The following is a 21147-nucleotide window of genomic DNA, read 5'->3' as shown; positions in this document are numbered from 1 at the left end:
AGAAAGAGTGTGTGTGTGTGCACTTTGGAAATAGAGCCAATCTGACTCAAGATTGGAATGACAATAAAACCATTCAGGATTAGAGGGGTGCTGGGAAAGCATAGCAGGTCAGCAGCATCTGAGGAGCAGGAAAATCGATGTTTCAGGCAACAGCTTCAGGAGTTCCTGATGAAGGGCTTTTGCCCGAAACGCCGATTTTCCTGCTCCTCGGATGCTGCCTGACCTGCTGTGCTCTTCCAGCACCACTCTAATCTAGAATCTGGTTTCCAGCATCTGCAGTCCTTGTTTTTACCTATAAAACCATTCATTCATACTCCATTCCCTGTTAATAAAGTCCAAAGTAATGTATGCTTTATTAATTGCTCCCTCAAACCGTCCTGCTACCTTTAATGATTTATGCACATATACACATAGGTACCTCTACTCCTGCATTCCACTAAGAATCGTACCCTTCAAATGTATTGTCTCTTCATCATTCCAAACAGTTTGAATTTATGCACTAACTGTGTCTTATCAGCCCATTCTCAATTGTCCCAAACAAAAACAGAAATTGCTGGAAAAAAATCTGTAGGAATCAGCAGCATCTGTGGAGAGAAAGTGGAAATTTCATTTTGCAATCATGTCATTTTTGGATTCTTGCATTTTTGTAATTTTGCATTCAGGTCCAGTCACTCTTCTTCAGTACAAATCTTCAATTTGTCCCTACCCTCTGAAACTCTGCACTATCCTTCTCAAAGATAGCTACAAATAATGCATAGTTTTGTTAAATAATTGGCCAAATTAAAAATGAAAATAAGCATTTTTATTGATGAAGTCACAGTCATACAGCACTGAAATAGGTTTTTTAAGATAATTAATCTGGAGACAGACCAAAGCTAGCTTGAGAAAGTATTTGATTTCCATTCCTCCTTTCACCCAGTGAAATGTTTTCGGGGCAGATTAAAAATTGGATTTGTCGAGCTATGTTGTGGAGATGATAAAGTGTCGATGCAGGCGTGACGCTGCCCTCTGCACAACCATCCCGAGTTTGTGGCCACATTTTGAATTACGCGAGTCTGGGTTTTGACCGCGGGAGGACACCGTCGGTGAAGATGGCGGCGCTCAGGAGCGCGGCGGGTGAATACAACCTGGGACTGGGACTGGGGCGGCGGGATATAGGAGGAGGGGGATGTCCGGGTAGGGGGATAGGAATCGGTGGGAAGGCAGGGCTTGCTGGCCCGCGGTTACGGGTATCCCGTCCTCTCTGCTCCGGGCACGGAACACTCTTCACATCCCCGCCCCCCCCTCCCGGGGGGGGGGAAGGACAGGAGAGACCTCGTCCCCCGTCCCCCGTCCCCCGAGAGACTGCAGGCGGCTATCCGCTGGTGGGCCTGGACAGCCGGGAATGCTCTGATAGTCACGGTGCCAGTATTGGGCTGGTCTGGTCTGGTCAAAGTTAGAAATCACACAACACCAGGTTATAGTCCAACAGGAACGCTCTGGGCAATTTTTTTTTGCTTGTTGTCAGAGGTAGTATTAATGAGGCGATGACCATCTGTAACGAGAGGGACTCTTAACTATCGCCCCTGAATTTCTGTAATCCACTGTCAACATCCCAGGGCTTGTCCCGGGACCGAACGTCTATTGCTACCCAGAAATGTGTACTTCCATCTCTGAATAGGTTGGTTAGAAAATACCTAGACGTTTATAAATTCCTCTGGGCCAGCAGACCCAGGTTTGAGTTGAAAATGTGTTGCTGGTTAAAGCGCAGCAGGTCAGGCAGCATCCAAGGAACAGGAAATTTGATGTTTCGGGCATAAGCCCTTCATCAGGAATGAGGAGAGGGTGCCAGGCAGGCTAAGATAAAAGGTAGGGAGGAGGGACTTGGGGGAGGGGCGATGGAGATGTGATAGGTGGAAGGAGGTCAAGGTGAGGGTGATAGGCCGGAGTGGGGTGGGGGCGGAGAGGTCAGGAAGAGGATTGCAGGTTAGGAGGGCGGTGCTGAGTTGAGGGAACCGACTGAGACAAGGTGGGGGGAGGGGAAATGAGGAAACTGGAGTTCTTCCTCCAACTGTCGTGTTGTTATGTTTTGCCGGTGGAGGAGTCCAAGGACCTGCATGTCCTCAGTGGAGTGGGAGGGAGAGTTAAAGTGTTGAGCCACGGGGTGGTTGGGTTGGTTGGTCCGGGCGTCCCTGAGGTGTTCTCTGAAGCGTTCCGCAAGTAGGCGGCCCGTCTCCCCAATGTAGAGGAGGCCACATCGGGTGCAGCGGATGCAATAGATGATGTGTGTGGAGGTACAGGTGAACTTGTGGCGGATATGGAAGGATCCCTTGGGGCCTTGGAGGGATGTGAGGGAGGAGGTGTGGGCGCAAGTTTTACATTTCCTGCAGTTGTAGGGGAAGGTGCCGGGAGTGGAGGTTGGGTTGGTGGGGGGTGTGGACCTGACGAGAGAGTCATGAAGGGAGTGGTCTTTGCGGAACGCTGATAGGGGAGGGGAGGGAAATATATCCCTGGTGGTGGGGTCCGTTTGGAGGTGGTGGAAATGACGGCGGATGATACGCTGTATACGGAGGTTGCTGGGGTGGTAGGTGAGAACCAGTGGGGTTCTGTCTTGGTGGCGGTTGGAGGGGCGGGGCTCAAGGGCGGAGGAGCGGGAAGTGGAGGAGATGCGGTGGAGGGCATCGTCGACCACGTTTGGGGGGAATCTGCGGTCCTTGAAGAAGAAGGCCATCTGGGCTGTGCGGTGTTGGAACTGGTCCTCCTGGGAGCAGATGCGGCGGAGACGAAGGAATTGGGAATATGGGATGGAGTTTTTACAGGGGGCAGGGTGGGAGGAGGTGTAGTCCAGATAGCTGTGGGAGTCAGTCGGTTTATAGTAGATGTCTGTGTTGAGTCGGTCGCCTGAGATAGAAATGGAAAGGTCTAGGAAGGGGAGGGAGGAGTCTAACTTGCTCCCAAAGGTGTGTAATAACATCTCCTGAAGCTGAAAATAAAGGCAAAATACTGGAAATCTGAAGTCAAGTGCTGCAGAAACTCAGTAGGTTTGGCAGCAAAATTTTATAAATACTGTATAAAGGTTCTTGTGTGCAATGGAAGTGTTCCTCTTGCTAGACCAGGAAGCCTTGGTTTGTCCCAGGTTATAGTGCAATGGGTTCATTTGGAAACACTAGCTTTCAGAGCACTGCTCTTTCGTCAGATGGTTGTGGAATATCAGATAATGAGACTCCCTTAGAGATGCATTATAACATCTTTGAAGAGTTTAATTAAGAAAATATCAATACTTGCTGTGGCTATAAGAGCAAGTAAAGGCAACAAATCCTAACTCACCTGATACCCCCATCAATAAAGCACAAGTCAGGCATGTAATGGAATATTCCCCACCTGTCTGGATTTGAATAGCACCAATACCACTCAAGAAGTTTAGCATCATACGGCACAAAGCAGACTGCTTCATTAGCAATGAATCTGCCATCTTCAACTTTTGCTTCTTTTGCTTCTGATGTGCCATCTGCTACCAATAATAAGATACAATACAGAAATTCATCAAGGCTTCTTCAACAATATCTTCCAAATATATGACCACTACCATCTAGAAGGCCAGAAGATGTATTGGGAATAGTATGGCTTGCAAGTGCCCCACTGAGCCATTCATGATCTTGGCTTGGAACTACTGGATATCACTGTTCATTCAGAGTGTCTGGGTCAAAATCCTAGAACTCCCCCTCCTTAATTGGAGGTGCATAGTAGTTCAAGAAGGCAGCTCAGTACCGTCTTCCTGACAAATTAAAGGTTGGAAACAAGCATGTTATGTGAATCTGTGGCAAAATCAATGTTGGAAAAATAATTTCAAATCAAAAATATGCAGCATTTAAGGAAAAGAGTGGGTAAAAATTTCAATGAGAACAAAGATTGGTGTGATTGATTTAGAAATATTGGCATCAGTCAGGGTAGAATGACTTACCTGTTCCTGCCTGTGAACTTCTCTGGTTCTGCAGAGAATTTTTGAGGCTGACAATACTTTGCTGCAAACCTTGAATGTCCATGTTGAATGCCCAATGCAATGTTACTATGGTCAGTGGTAGCATCCTGACCACTGGCCTTCAGAAATAGGCTCCTAGACTTGGATTTGGACATACAGGATTTTATCATCACTGTTGTGGGAATCTTCAGACTATGTCTATTCTTTATTATACTCCCAATTTGGTTCTGCCTATTCTGCATCTTCTGTTGGTCCTATGTGACTTTTAGGTCTTTATTGGAGTTGAGACAGGAATCCAATTTTCTGTTTGTATATTATATTTAAATGGGGGCTTATATATCCTAAATGCACTTTTCTGTCACCCATAGGACATCAACTATAACCCACATTTAAGTTGTTAGTGAACTGACTGTTAAAATGGATATTTGTTTGAGAGGCGCAATTTTCTATGATTTCGCCATGTTTGCTGACGTTTGCTTGCATTTCCTGAGATTTTCTTCAATTTTAAAACTTTGAATTGGAGAATTGCTCTGTGACCACATACATCCACAGAAAGGGGAGATCGTCTATCTCTGCTAGATGCTGATTGCTTGAAAATGTTAATTGCTTGATTGACTATTTTGCCTGATGGCCTTTTTGAGTCAATGCATTTCATACTTTGTGTGTTTGCAAAGAAGACATACTGAGGTCAAGAGTCAGTGATGCCACATTGCTTACTTTCAAAGTGATGCTAACCATTTCTGTAAGCCCTGATATGCATGCTAATACAACATGGAAGAACTGGGTATCTCAAAGTATGGACAGCTGATGCATAAATGCCATCAGCTGCAAGGGCATCTGTATTAATCCTGCAACATGTGGCTAGCACGTTCACTGTGAATTGAAAAAGGAGTCTCTTGATCAGATGATAAGTTATTTTCGATAATAGTTAATGGACTAGAATCTTGACTCAAAGAACTGTTAAGGCATTCATTTGCTCAGCTGTTCCATCACTGATCTGCAGACTGAGGTTTACAGCATTTTGCTCTTCATCAGATCCATTAATTTAAAATTCACTTGGGCATATACCTTTTCCATTTCCATAACTGTACTCCTATTGAACTTGTAATCATTTATATAACTTTGCACTTGCTGCAAAATTGGCAAAAACTTGAGGTAAGTAAAGTGGCAATTTATGTGTAAACCAGTTTACATGTGAGCAAATGGAATGGATCACTAAGTGAAACAGTTGGGGTCAACGTTTTCAGTACATCCAAGAGAAAGTGGTTCAGTACTTGGAGAGGAAAAGTTATGTTAGGGTTTGAGATATTGAGTGGTACAATGCTTCCTAAACACTGAGACCAATCAAGTATCTAAACTTACCTTTGCAGACTGTACAGGTATCTGACCATTCTGTAGGACTTAAACTAGTGTTTTACTTTTCTGACCTGATTTTTACACTAATTTTATAAGATAAACAAAATATTGTAACTTTGAAAAGTAAGAACACTTTTTTTCTTTGTTTTAAGGAACGTTAAGGCGCTTCCTTCCTTTGGTGCAGAAAAATGTTACAGGAAGTTCCTCCATTACACAGCTGGTATCCAGGTTTGCCACCCTCGATCTCCGATACATTCAATCTCCAACTATCTCTACGGTAACCAAACTGGGGTTACCTTTGGGCAGTAACTACATGTGTGCACATAAATTCGCTACTATCAAGAGGTGAGTTTGAAAATAGACATTTTCCCTCGTGATTTAAAATTTCAAGTGCCTTTGTTTATCATATTAATTTGTATCTTTTGTGTGTAAACTCAGATGCACTTTTTTTTTTCTCTCTCACGGGATTGAGGCCATTGTGACAGGGCCTGCTTTCATTTTATATCCCTAATTCTCGTGAGAAGGTGGTGATTTACTTTCTGCAGCCCTAATGATGTAGGTAGACCCACAATGCTGTGAGGGAGGGAGTTAGCATTTTACTTCAGTGGTTCCAAGTCATGCGGATGTGTGGTCCAAAGGTGAATTCTCATACACTGTTTCTTTATGGCTTGTAACGGAGAAATCAACATGCTAGTCTTCTATTGGCGCATCAAATTAATTTGTTCTTTTAAATTATAGTATTTTTTCTTGTATTCAGTTTTGACATTAGCTTTCTTCCCACACCATACTTCATTTGTGGGGTCCTTCCTGCCAGAGAGTTTGTGTTGATTGGCTTAGTGTTTGAGTCAAAGTGCATTGCACTTGTTAATTACATCCAAACACTACTTAGTTTAGGAAATAACTTTGCTATATTCAAGGAAACAGCATATTTCCCTGTACTTGATTAGGATTTATTCCACTATGTGACAGAACCTAAACACAAAGGATATTAAATAATAAAGAAAAGGAGAGTGTGGGAAATGTTCGCTTACCCAAGGTCTGATTTTTTTTTTTGCTGATTCACACACTATTTGTAGAGAGGTACATACAAACAAGGATCATTTGGCTCCTTGAGCCTACTCCGCCACTGAACAAGATCATAGCTGATCCAAATACCTGATACTGATTAAGTTGAATCTACCAAAATCTGACAGCAATGACAGCTACTACTGAACAACTCAGATAAATCATGCAATTACTAGAACATAATTTTAGTTCATCATGGTCTAATTTTCTTATGATTATTGTGGGATTTATGTCTTCAAAATTCAGTGCTGTTTTTAAGCTTGTACTATTCAGAGAATTTATTTGTCTTGATAAAAATGGTTTTGTTTCTTCACTGCATGAAGACTGTCATAAAGCACTGTTTGTATGCTGGTGAATTAAACTGAAAATGTGTTGCTGGTTAAAGCACAGCAGGTTAGGCAGCATCCAAGGAACAGGAAATTCGACGTTTCAGGCCAGAGCACTTCCTGATAAAGGGCTCTGGCCCGAAATGTCGAATTTCCTGTTCCTTGGATGCTGCCTAACCTGCTGTGCTTTAACCAGCAACACATTTTCAGCTCTGATCTCCAGCATCTGCAGACCTCACTTTTTACTGCTGGTGAATTAAGCAAATTATGCAAATATACTACACTTTAAAGCACCATTTTTAAAACAGGCACTTAGCTAGTTATTTTCCCCAAAGAACCGTATGATTTTCAATTTGTTGGTTTGTTTCCTCCAACCCAACAACCCTCTGAGGTACTTGCATTTCTCCAGTTCTGACCATTTGACTGTTTCTGTTGTATTGCTGCACAAGAGTTAACTGGGATGAAAACTATCAAGCCCTTAAACTAAGAAATTCTGTCTTGAACATGTCCAGTCCTGTTCCTCTCCTTGCACATATAAAGGGTCCTTAAAACCTGCCTTTTTGATCATGTTTTTGGTAATTTACCCTAAACAATGTGCTCACAGCTGCTGCTCAGGTGCATACAGCACTAATGGGCTTTGCTTGGTGACGAATAAGGCTTTGTGTTGGCAGGACTGTGCTTAAAACAACAACTTAATTTTAAATGGAACGTTGGCCCTCCTATCTCCTTATGTGGCTTGGTGTCAAATTTTGTTTAACACTTCTGTCAAATAGAATCATGGGATTTTACAGAGCAGAAGGAGGCCATTCAGCCCATCATGTCTATAGAGCTACCTAGCTAGTCCCATTCTCCAGCCCTTTCTTCATAGCCCTCTAACTTGATCACTTTTTCAAATATATATCCAACTCTTTTGAAACCTTCAATTGAATCTGCCTCCTTTACCCTCCCAGACAGTGCCTTCCAAGTTCTAACAATTCTGAGTCAAAATGTTTTGCCTTCCCTCACTCCTAGTTGTGATAATGTGGGATATTTTGCTACGTTAAGGATGCTATAAGGATGCAAATTGTAATAATCAGTAAGAAACCTCACAACTATTACATTGGAAAGCCTCTGTTTCCGGGATACGTTTGACAGCCTTTTTAACCATCAACAAAGGAAAATTTGAAAAGCAATTGAGAAAGGCTGTGAGGTCACGCAAAGATCACAATGTCAAGTTTATAAAAATAACATTAAGGAATGAAATTGTTTGAAGAATCTTCAGACTGGCTGAGAAAAACTTACAAATGTAGTGAATTGTTATTTTGTATATGTAAAGCAACCCACTAATATGTTATTACACAAAGCCACATGATAATGCTTGAACTGAATGAATCTGCTAAGAACCGTGTGAACCTGCTATGGGTTAGAGAAGCGCAATGATTGGTATTTGGTTTTGTCTCAACAAGTTTTTGTTCTGTTCGTTTTATGGGGATTGAAAAAGCATTTATACCAAAGACATGAATATCTGATTTCGATCTCAAGGGGATGTCACAGAATCTTTGAATCCCTACAGGGTGGAAGCAAGCTATTCAGCCCATCAAGTCTTCATTGACTCTCCAAACAGCCTCCCACCCAGACCCATGCTCCCCTACCCTTTCCCTGTAACCCTGCGTTTTCCATGGCTAACTTACCTAGCCTGCACATCCTGAGACACTATGGACAATTTAGCATGGCCAATTCATTTAGCCTCCATATGTTTGGACAGTTGGAGTAAACAGGAGCTCCTGGAGGAAACCCATATTGATAAGGGGAGCATGTACAAACTCCACGTGGTCACCTGAGGTTGGTATTGAACCCAGGTCACTGGTCTGTGAGCCAGCAGTGGTGACCACTGAGCCACCGTGCCGCTACATGGTTGCTGCATTCAGAATCATGAGATTGTTAAAGTAATTGTGGACAGTGTGAGAGAACATAAGGTATATCAGATTTACATAGGGCAGCAACTGACTATGCCACTGAACATGAAAAGTGATCACAAATAAAACTTTAAACGTATTAACATAACCTAAATCAGTACAACAGCATCAGTTTCCTATAAATCCATACAACACAAAAGGCCCTGCTTATTTAAAGTAAAAACAGGACAATTAGTATTTGCATCCTAGGCTAATTGCTGGTTTTTATCTATGTATGTCAAAGAATAATTGTATGTCCTGAGAGTAATATGGACCAATTTTAGAAGGTAAGAGAAAATGGTAGAAATTTGAAAGTGAAGGGAATATACAATAGATCAGTAAGTATCAGAAACAGCAGAAGATGCTGATAGCTTTTGCGTTACTTCTTTTTCTTTAAAGCCTCTGAGGCTCCTTGTAGCTGTTGCTAGAAACGATCTCCACTCCATTGTGCTCCCAGTAACAAAGAATCTAAATTAGAAACTGTAAGGGAATTGGAGACAAACCTTTCCAAGGCACTGACTGCCACTTTCACTTCCTTTCCAGTGACATCCCCACGGGTTTTCACACCAACAAATATCGAGGTTTATTGAGATACATGTGGCCTGAATTACTGACCAGATGGGCTTTGGTTAACCAATGTCGTATAAAGAGTGATGGACTATTGTAAATGTTGTATTAATGTGACGTATTTCCTTTGTTTAGTCTGCCTAACTGTGCTACTAATTTTCAACAACCGGTGAGAGCTCTCACTTACTGCAGTCTGCGTAAAGGAAAGCGGAAATCGGTGAAATCTGTTGTCAAAAGGTTCCTACGACTGCACTGTGGTCTCTGGGTGCGCAGAAAGGTCTGTGATCACAACATTCAGCAATCAGAGATGCATTTTATTTTTAAACAAATTTCACAAGCTAATGACATAATTTAGGAATGGGGTGCAAGTTTGTAATTCCTTGAAAGTGGAATCATAGGTAGAGAAGAAGGTGTTTGGTATGCTTGTTGGTCAATGCACTGAGTAAAGGAGTTGGGAGGCCATGTTGTGGCTGTACAGGATATTGATGAGGCCATTTTTAGAATACTACATTCAATTCTGGTCTCCCTGCTATAGGAAAGATGTTGTTAACTTGAAAGGCTTCAGAAAGGATTTACAAGGATGCTGCTAGGGTTGGAGGGTTTGAGGTATAGGTAAAGGCTGAATAGGCGGGTGGTATTTTGCTTGGAAGATCAGAGGCCTAGGGGTAATCTTTATAGAGGTATATAAAATCATTAGGGGCATGGATAGGGTGAAGAGCTAAGGTCTTTTTTCCCAGGGTAGGGGAGTCCAAAACTAGAGGGCATAGGTTTAAGGTGAGAGGGGAAAAATTTGGATTGATTGTACCACTGTTACCACTATTCATTCTACTGATTCCTCAAAAATTAAAAAAACATTGGTCAAGCAGTTTTGGCCTTTTGAAAGCCATACTGACTATTTCTCATAATGTTTCTTACTTTTGGAAAACCTTCTTCTATTTTCTCTTTTTTTATTCTTCATGTGATTTAGACAACACTAGCTAGACCAGTATATATTGCTCATGGTGTCTTGAACTGCTGCAGTCCTTGCCCGTTTCTACCTCCTGCCCAAAATCCACAAACCTGACTGCCCCGGCCGACCCATTGTCTCAGCCTGCTCCTGCCCCACTGAACTCATCTCCACGTACCTCGACACGGTTCTGTCCCCCTTAGTCCAAGAACTCCCCACCTACGTTCGGGACACCACCCACGCCCTCCACCTCCTCCATGATTTTCGCTTCCCCAGTCCCCAATGCCTTATCTTCACGATGGACATCCAGTCCCTGTACACCTCCATCCCCCATCACGAAGGACTCAAAGCCCTCTGCTTCTTCCTTTCCCGCCGTACCAACCAGTACCCTTCCACCGACACCCTCCTTCGACTGACTGAACTGGTCCTCACCCTGAACAATTTCTCTTTCCAATCCTCCCACTTCCTCCAAACTAAAGGAGTTGCCGTGGGCACCCGCATGGGCCCCAGCTATGCCTGTCTCTTCGTAGGATATGTGGAACAGTCCATCTTCCGCAACTACACTGGCACCACACCCCACCTTTTCCTCCGCTACATCGATGACTGTATCGGCGCTGCCTTGTGCTCCCACGAGGAGGTTGAACAGTTCATCCACTTTACCAACACCTTCCACCCCGACCTCAAATTCACATGGACCGTCTCAGACTCCTCCCTCCCCTTCCTAGACCTTTCCATTTCTATCTCAGGCGACCGAATCAACACAGACATCTACTATAAACCGACTGACTCCCACAGCTACCTAGACTACACCTTCTCCCACCCTGCCCCCTGTAAAAACTCCATCCCATATTCCCAATTCCTTCGTCTCCGCCGCATCTGCTCCCAGGAGGACCAGTTCCAATACCGTACAGCCCAGATGGCCTCCTTCTTCAAAGACCGCAGATTCCCCCCAAACGTGATCGACGATGCCCTCCACCGCATCTCCTCCACTTCACGCTCCTCCGCCCTTGAGCCCCGCCCCTCCAAACGCCACCAAGACAGAACCCCACTGGTTCTCACCTACCACCCCAGCAACCTCTGTATACAGCGTATCATCCGCCGTCATTTCCGCCACCTCCAAACGGACCCCACCACCAGGGATATATTTCCCTCCCCTCCCCTATCAGCGTTCCGAAAAGACCACTCCCTCCGTGACTCCCTCGTCAGGTCCACACCCCCCATCAATCCAACCTCCACTCCCGGCACCTTCCCCTGCAACCGCAGGAAATGCAAAACTTGCACTCCTCCCTTACCTCTCTCCAAGGCCCAAGGGATCCTTCCATATCCACCACAAATTCACCTGCACCTCCACACACATCATCTATTGCATCCGCTGCATCCGATGTGGCCTCCTCTACATTGGTGAGAGGGGCCGCCTACTTGCGGAACGCTTCAGGGAACACCTCTGGGACGCCTGGACCAACCAACCCAACTACCCCGTGGCTCAACACTTTAACTCCCCCTCCCACTCCACCAAGGACATGCAGGTCCTTGGACTCCTCCATCGCCAGAACATAACAACACGACGGCTGGAGGAAGAGCGCCTCATCTTCCGCCTGGGAACCCTCCAACCACAAGGGATGAACTCAGATTTCTCCAGTTTCCTCATTTCCCTCCCCCCACCTTGTCTCAATCGATTCCCTCGAACTCAGCATCGCCCTCCTAACCTGCAATCTTCTTCCCGACCTCTCCGCCCCCACCCCACTCCAGCCTATCACCCTCACCTTGACCTCCTTCCACCTATCACATCTCCATCGCCCCTCCCCCAAGTTCCTCCTCCCTACCTTTTATCTTAGCCTGCTGGATGCACTTTCCTCATTCCTGATGAAGGACTTATGCCCGAAACGTCGAATTTCCTGTTCCTTGGATGCTGCCTGACCTACTGCGCTTTAACCAGCAACACATTTTCAGTGCTGCAGTCCTTGGGCAGGTACCTTTATTCATCCCAGTCCAAAAACTCCATACATCATTGATAATGATAAATTTTACAATCTACAGCTTAAAACATGCACAAAGATAGTGCCTCCGTTGTCCTCCGGGAAAGAGAATTTCAAGTATTCACAATGCTCAGTTTACAAAAAGGCTCGTCATCTTGGACCTAAGTAGACAATGGACAATAGGTGCAGGAGTAGGCCATTCTGCCCTTTGAGCCAGCACCACCATTCATTATGATCATGGCTGATCATCCTCAATCAGTATCCTGTTCCTGCCTTATCCCCATTACCCTTGATTCCATTATCCTTAAGAGCTCTATCCAACTCTTTCTTGAAAGTATCCAGAGACTTGGCCTCCACAGCCTTCTGGGGCAGAGCATTCCATACACCCACTACTCTCTGGGTCAAGTGGTTTCTCCTCAACTCTGTTCTAAGTGGCCTACGCCTTATTTTTAAACTGTGTCCTCTGGTTCGGGACACACCCATCAGCGGAAACATACTTCCTGCCTCCAGAGTGTCAAATCCTTTAATAATCTCATATGTCTCAATCAGATCCCCTCTCAGCCTCCTAAACTCAAGGGTATACAAGCCCAGTCACTCCAATCTTTCAGCCTAAGATAGTCCCGCCACTCCGGGAATTGACCTCGTGAACCTACGCTGCGCTCCCTCAATAGCCAAAAAGTCTTTCCTCAAATTTGGAGACCAAAACTGCGCACAATATTCCAGGTGTGGTCTCACCAGGGCCCTGTACAGCTGCAGAAGCACCTCTTTGCTTCTATACTCAATTCCTCTTGTTATGAAGGCCAGCATGCTATTAGCTTTCTTCACTGCCTGCTGTACCTGCATGCTTGCTTTCATTGACTGATGTACAAGAACACCTAGATCTCGTTGTACTGCCCTTTTACCTAACTTGACTCCATTTAGGTAGTAATCTACCTTTCTGTTCTTGCCACCAAAGTGGATAACCACACATTTATCCACATTAAACTGCATCTGCCATGCATTCGTCCACTCGCCTAGCCTGTCCAGGTCACCCTGTATTTTCCTAACATCCTCCTTACATTTCACCCTGCCACCCAGCTTTGTGTCATCAGCAAATTTGCTGATATTACTTTTAATACCTTCATCTATATCATTAACGTATATTGTAAAAAGCTGCAGTCCCAACAGTGATCCCTGCGGTACCCCACTGGTCACCGCCTGTCATTCCGAAAGGGAGCCGTTTATCACTACTCTTTGTTTCCTTTCAGCCAACCAATTTTCAATCCATGTTAGTATTTTGCCCCTAATGCCATGTGCCCTAATTTTGCTCACTAACCTCCTAACGTGGGACTTTATCAAAAGCTTTCTGAAAGTCCAGGTACACTACATCTACTGGATCTCCCTCGTCCATCTTCAGAGTTACATCCTCAAAAAATTCCAGAAGATTAGTCAAGCATGATTTGCCCTTCATAAATCCATGCTGACTCAGACCTATCCTGTTACTGTTTTCGAGATGTGTCGTAATTTTGTCGTTTATAATTGACTTCAGCATTTTTCCCACTACTGAGGTCAGACTAACTGGTCTATAATACTCTGTTTTCTCTCTCCCTCTTTTCTTAAAACGTGGGACAACATTAGCCACCCTCCAATCTGCAGGAACTGATCCTGAATGTATAGAACATTGGAAAATGATCACCAATGCATCCATGATTTCTAGAGCCACCTCCTTCAGTACCCTGGGATGCAGACCATCAGGTCCTGGGGACTTATCAGCCTTCAGACCTAACAGTCTCTCCAGCACCATTTCCTGCCTAATATAAATTCCCTTCAGTTCAGGTCCTTCAGCCACTATTACATCTGGGAGATTGCTCGTGTCTTCCCCAGTGAAGACAGATCTAAAGTACCAATTCAACTCTTCTGCCATTTCTTTGTTCCCTGTAATAAATTCGCCCATTTCTGTCTTCAAGGGCCCAATTTTAGTCTTAACCATTTTGTTTCTTTTCACATACCTAAAAATGCCTTTATTATCCTCCTTTGTATTTTTGGTCAGTTTACCTTCGTACCTTATTTTTTCTTTGTGTATTTCCTTTTTAGTTATCCTCTGTTGTTTTTTAAAGGATTCCCAGTCCTCCGATTTCCCACTCATCTTTGCTATGTTATACTTTTTCCCTATTGTCTTTATATGTTTCTTAACTTCCCTCATCAGTCACGGCCACCCCTGCCTCCCCTTAGGATATTTCTTCCCTTTTGGAATGAACTGATCCTGCATCTTCTGCATTACACCCAGAAATACCTGCCATTGTTGTTCCACTGCCATCCCTGCTAGGGTATTGCACCATTGAACTTTGGCCAGTTCCTCCCTCATAGCTCCCCTTATTCAACTGGAATATTGTCACTTCCGATTCTACCCTCTCCCTTTCAAACTGCAGATTAAAGCTTATTGTATTATGGTCACTACTTCCCAATGGCTCCTTTACTTTGAGGTCCCTGATCAAATCCAGTTTGTTGCACAATACCAGACCCAGAATTGCCTTCTCCCTGGTGGGCTCCAGCACAAGCTGTTCTAAGAATCCATCTCGGAGGCACTCCACAAACTCCCTTTCTCGGAGTCCAGTATCTTCCTGATTCTCTCAGTTTACCTGCATGTTAAAATCCCCCATAACAACTGTAGTAATATCTTTGCGACAGGCCAATTTCAGCTCCTTATTCAACTTAGACAGTACATCCAGGCTACTGTTTGGGGGCCTATAGATAACTCCCATTAGGGTCTTTCTACCCTTAGAATTTCTCAGTTCTATCCACACTGACTTTACATCCCCTGATTCTAGGTCCCCCCTGTGCAAGGGACTGAATATCATTCCTTACCAACGGGACCACCCCACCCCTTCTGCCAGTCAGTCTGTCCTTACGATAGCACGTATAGCTTTGAATATTCATTTCCCACGCCCTGTCCACTTGAAGCCACATCTCAGTTATCCCCACAACATCGTAACTGCCAATTTCCAAACGAGCCTCAAGCTCATCCACCTTATTTCTAATGCCTCATGCATTCATATATAATATTTTTAATTTGTTACTCCTCGCACCCTTCCTATCAATCCCTAATTCACTTGACCTTACGGCATGATCTTTTTTGAGTTTTCTGCTCCATTGATTCCATTGTCTTTCTTGGCTTCTCTTGTTCTAACTTTCCCTTTAACTTCCTTCTTAAACTTCCAGTTTGTCCCCTCCCCCCCCGCTATTTAGTTTAAACGCGGCTGTGTTGCATTGGCAAACCTACCTGCCAGAATACTGGTCCCCCACCTATTAAGGTGCAACCCGTCCCTCTCGTATAATTTAGCCTTATCGCTAAACATGCCCCAGTGACCCAAGAATTGAAATCCTTGCTCCCTGCACCAGTACTTATTTTTAAGTTGTGCCCCAACCAAGGGAAGCATCTTACCCTACTTATCACCTTAAGTATTTTGAGTTTGAAATGAGATTCTAGAGAATAAGTCTAGCTTGCCCAGTCTCTCTCTGTTGAACAATCCCACCATACTGGGAACAAGTGAACCTTTGTTTCACTCACCCTGTTTCTATCATTCCTTTCTTGAAAGGAGGAGAATAAAACTGGACACATACTCCAGATGTGTTCTAACCGAACTCCTATATATTTGAAGCAAGACTTTATTATTCTTGTATTCAAATCCTCTTGCATAGTACAATGTCAGTGCATCCCTTTTTGAAATGTGCAGAGATCTTAACTGTATGTAATACAAAGTGCAGTGTCCCTTTTTCTTACAACTAGCATGCTATTCTAAATAAGTACAGCAATTCCACTTCCCTAGTTTCCCTCTTTATCTTTTCTAAATATGTTGTACCATGCAATGTTTCCATTCCTGGCTCCCCCTGCCCCATGTCTGGTTCTCTGAGCACACAATAGCCTGCAGTCCTGCTGTTTAATTATACAACATTTTACGTATCATTTTTAATAGAAAAAAATGTTCTCACTTAATATTTAACCATTATATTGGCTTCCCATTCTATAACTCTACTTGTATTCTTATCATCAGTGTTCTCCTTTCCTATGTTGTTTACATTTGGACTGCTTACATTTTCTTGTGGATGTTTTCTCCCACCTTTCTAGTTTTAAGCATTGGCTGCCTCTCAACTTATCCTTTCTGTAATAACCTGGATCCCATTCCAGTTTAGGTGAAGCCTATCCCTTTAGTTACTGTTCCAGAACTGAAAACAGTGTTCTAAGAAAATAACACTTAGAGTCATAGAGATGTACAGCACGGAAACAGACCTTCGGTCCAACTTGTCCATGCCGACCACATATCCCAACCCAATCTAGTCCCACCTGCCAGCACCTGGCCCATATCCCTCCAAACCCTTCCTTTTCATATACCCATCCAATTGCCTTTTACATGTTGCACTTGTACTAGCCTCCACCACTTCCTCTGGCAGCTCATTCCATACACGTACCACCCTCTGAGTGAAAACGTTGCCACTTAGTTCTCTTTCATATCTTTCCCCACTTGCTCTGGATTCTCCCACCCCAGGGAAAATACTTTGTCTATTTAGTCTATCCATGCCCCTCATGATTTTATAAACCTCTATAAAGTCACCCCTCAGCCTCCGACACTCCAGGGTAAACAGCTCTAGCCTATTCAACCTCTCCCTATAGCTCAAATTCTTCAACCCTGGCAACATCTCTTCTGAACCCTTTCAACTTTCACAACATCTTTCCGATAGGAAGGAGACCAGAATTGCATGCAATATTCCAACAGTGACCTAACCAATGTCCTGTACAGGCGAAACATGACCTCCCAACTCCTGTACTCAATACTCTGACCAATAAAGGAAAGCATACCAAACGCTGCCTTCACTACCCTATCCATCTGTGTCTCCACTTTCAAGGAGCTATGACCCTTCACTCCAAGGTCTCTTTGTTCAGCAACACTCCCTAGGGCCTTACCATTAAGTGTATAAGTCCTGCTAAGATTTGCCAAATCTTTCCCAAAATGCAGCTCCTCGCACTTATGTAAATAAAACCCCATCTGCCACTTCTCAGCCCATTGGCCCACCTGATCAAGGTCCCATTGTAATCTGAGTTAACCTTCTTCGCTGTCCACTACACCTTCAATTTTGGTGTCATCTGCAAACTTACTAACTATAACTGTTATGCTCACATCCAAATCATTTATATAAATGACAAAAAGTAGTGGCACTCCACTGGTCACAGGCCTCCAGTCTGAAAAACAACCCTCCACCACCACCCTCTGTCTTCTATCTTTGACCCAGTTCTGTATCCAAATGGCGATTTCTCCCTGTATTCCAGTTCTTTTTAGCCACATTAATTCGTCTGTACTGGATTCTCCAATTGCACCTGGCTCAGGCAACAGTCCAGATATTATTATACACTTGGTCCTGCTTTTTAATTTAGTGCCTAACTCCTGATTTTTTTTTATCAGTATTGCCTCCCTATTCCTGTGTTGTTTATTCAAGCATTCAGGATGGTAACAGCATGTACCCTCTTCCTTTCCAAGTTCCACCTGAGCTACCATGAGATATTTTACACTGGCGGTGGGTTGGCAATGTATTCTTTGAGATTCTCAATCATCTGGTTCATAGTTCTTTCAAAGTAGAGTCACAGCTAGATAGGAAAGTGAAGAAGGTGTTTGGTGTGCTTTCCTTTATTTGTCAGAGCATTGAGTACAGGAGTTGGGAGGTCATGTTGTGGCTGTACAGGATATAGGTTTGGTCACTTTTGGAATGTTGTGTGCAATTCTGGTCTCCATCTTTTCGGATGGATGTTGTGAAACTTGAAAGGTTTCAGAAAAGATTTACAAGGATGTTGCCAGGGTTGGATAATTTGAGCTATAGGGAAAGGCTGAGTAGGCTGGGGCTGTTTTCACTGGAGTGTCGGAGGTTGAGGGGTGACCTTTATAGAGGTTTATAAATTCATGAGGGGCATGGATAGGGTAAATAGACAAGGTCTTTTCCTTGGGGTAGGGGCATCCAGAACTAGAGGGCATGGGTTTAGGCTGAGAGGGGAAAAATTTAAAAGGGACCTAAGGGGCAATGTTTTCACTCTGAGGGTGGTGTGTGTATGGAAGGAAGGCTTTAGAGAGGTATGGGCCAAGTGCTGGCAAACGGGACTAGATTAGGTTAGGATATTTGATCGGTATGGACAAGTTGGACTGAAGGACCTGTTTCCATGCTGTACATCTCTGACTCTAATGTTCTTTAGAGAAGGAAACTGTCATTCTTACCTGATTTGGCCTACATGTGACTCTAGACATGTAGTTGACTCATAACTACTCTCTAGATAATTCGGTATGAGCAATAAATGCTGGCAATAAATTCCCATGAATGATTTTTTTTAAAAATAGTGACAATAGGATTAAGGCAATACAGCAATAAGTGCAGGATTGCCACATTGACTAAGTAGTTAAGAAAATCCTCTCAACTGTAATTAAAATGGGAAGTACTGTTAGAGTCTTAGAGTAATAGAGATGTACAGGACAGAATTGAGATGTGCAAGACAATCTTTTGTATTCAAAGAAAGTAGAATGAGGAAACTGAAATATAATAATTAAAATGGACTGAAGAACAGGCTAAAATGTACTGATTGTAATTATTATCCCCTATACGAAATTTGGTCAAAGGTAAAATAATATTGTTTAAGTAGATCAATGGTTTGCATGTGAATTGAATGTCTCCATCATTATTTCCTCTTGTATATCAGCTTGCGTTTCTTGATACTTATGATGAAAGTGGCTAAATGTGAGGCGTAAATGGTTTTGGGAAAACTCTATTGCACTAAAGTCTGATGAACATGGCTGTTTTTTCCTTTCTTACCAGTCATTTACTATGATTGAACAGTCTTCAGGTTTTGCATCAGAAATGAATCATATTGCTTAGATCCTGAACACAGCTCCTTTTGCTTTCAGGCAGGTTACAAAAAAAGACTTTGGAAGAAACGGCCTGCGAGAAAACGTAGACTCCGACAACATGTCTTCTGCAACAAGACCCAAAGCAAAATGCTAGACAAAATGACAACGGATTTCTGGAAAAGGCGGAACTGGTATGTGAATGACCCATACCAAATGTACCATGATCGAACAAACCTAAAGGTTTAAAGATTTGTGATGGTTCTGGCAAAAGTTACAGTCATTCTGTATTAGTTCAGAAGCTAACGAAACCGCCTTTGTTAAGAATATGTTTGGCATTTAATACTGAACTAACTTTATACAGAATACACCGACTGACTATGGATATTAGAAGGCCAGATGACAGAAGAAATAATGCAGGCAAATATCTATAATGTATGTCTGTATTTGTTGGTGTTCCATAATAAAGCTTCCATTCCATGTAAGTCTGAGTAATATAATTTAATATTTTTTGATAGCAATTTTGTTTTTTGGAACAGCGCTGTGTTTCCAGGTTTCATGTTTACTTGTAGTCTCTGACAAAGGTGACAGATTTTGTCAGCTCTTACCAATGATCCTCTTAAAAGTGGCACAAAAAGAGGAACTAAAAATTCATGACCAACAGTGCCTTTAGCAGTCTAGGCTTTAAACACAGGAACTTCTCATCATATTTCTTTGTCTCCTCTAAGACTTCTTGGACAAAACTATTGTTGGCCCATCCTAACTGCTCCTCCTTTGGCCAGTGTTAATTTTTTTTGTCTGATCATATTTCTTTGGAAGAGAAGATCGTGTGGCATAGCAGCATCCTAGACTCTGAGGCAGAAGTTGTGGTTCAAATCCCACTCCAGGATTAATACCCAAGGAATGTGCACTCAGAAGATGGCTAGATAAGTTAAGTATCAACTTGTACCTCCTTCCAACACATGCCAGTGACAAGCTGCAAGATGTAAGAGTTTCCTGGTCAGCCATGTGATGGAAAGCAGTTGGAAGAATCTCTGCCATTACTGTCCATGTTGTAGGCTGCAACATGCTTGTAAAGTGCATGTTGCCATAGCAACATAGGGTGGAGCAGGGCAATTGGCTGAGTTCACTTGTTGGCCAAGGTGGATCATATGGATATCAACAGTATACTGTTTGATCCCATTGCAGCTGGAGTGGATTGTCTTTGGGTGGAGAAACTGAGATGATACTTCTATGGAGCACCTTGGGATAGTTTGCTTTTTATAAAATGCAAGCGCATTTGTTAAAGGTGCTATACAAGTCAGAACAATTGACTTTTAATTTCTCCCTCCCCTTTCTAGGAAAATATTGTATTTCTGTACTTACACAGACTTTGAAATACTCAGTCCAGGCAATATGCGAACCCATGACTTTGGTCTCGTCAATTGTGCAAAGTAATCTACCAAACTACGCTTTAAAAGATAGACATTGTCTTTTGTGAATGTGTTCCCAAAGCATGAAGCTGCAGTCATTCTTGTTATAATCTTTTTCAGTCTTTTATTACAATGGCAAGAATTCTGTGACAAATGTACATAAGACAACAATCCTTTAATTCATGCAGCACTCTGAATGCAACCAGTGTAATAGCAACAACATATTCTCTATATACAGTTAACTGTTGTAGTCAGGGAACACAAAAGTGAATGAATACAACTGTAAAGTGCTCTGGCCTGCCAGATCTGCAGTTATTTGCTGCAAATTTAAAGAAACAAAGATTATGCATACCAGAAGGGAGAATAGAGGAATACAGTAGAAATTAAGACAATCACTATCGATCCTTATTAGGCCCATCGTTTGTTTAAACCAGTGCATCTTGCAAACAAATTATTTTAAATATATGCTGATGAGAAGTACAATTATATATTTCAACATGTATATTGTTCTTGTACAGATGCACAGTGTTGTATAGCATAGACTGCATTAATAGAATTGTTACAAAAACATGAAATTCTTTTTACATTTGCACTCAATGTGTCTATATGTGAACAAGCTAGCACAGTGATTTTGTACTTGGAGGTAAGGCTGCACATGTCCAAATTGACCCCTACTGTAGTGCAAGATAAGATTAGTAGTTGTGTGCTCAACACTTAACACCAGTGTATAGTTTCTAGCCTATCTATTTG

General features: G+C 43.0%; 1 protein-coding gene across 1 annotated transcript; it reads left to right on the top strand.

The window, feature by feature from the left end:
- The first annotated feature begins 1021 nt into the window (after positions 1 to 1021).
- mrpl35 (mitochondrial ribosomal protein L35) lies at positions 1022 to 19460 on the top strand. Its single transcript, XM_060828548.1, has 4 exons — positions 1022 to 1116; positions 5467 to 5659; positions 9342 to 9483; positions 19046 to 19460. The coding sequence occupies exons 1-4, from the start codon at positions 1092 to 1094 to the stop codon at positions 19232 to 19234; spliced, it is 549 nt and encodes a 182-aa protein (XP_060684531.1). The 5' UTR covers positions 1022 to 1091; the 3' UTR covers positions 19235 to 19460.
- The last annotated feature ends 1687 nt before the right edge of the window (positions 19461 to 21147 follow it).

The sequence above is a fragment of the Hemiscyllium ocellatum genome, chromosome 1 (genome assembly GCF_020745735.1).
Source record: "Hemiscyllium ocellatum isolate sHemOce1 chromosome 1, sHemOce1.pat.X.cur, whole genome shotgun sequence".
Classification (NCBI taxonomy): domain Eukaryota; kingdom Metazoa; phylum Chordata; class Chondrichthyes; order Orectolobiformes; family Hemiscylliidae; genus Hemiscyllium; species Hemiscyllium ocellatum.
This window is presented reverse-complemented; position numbering and strand designations above follow the sequence as displayed.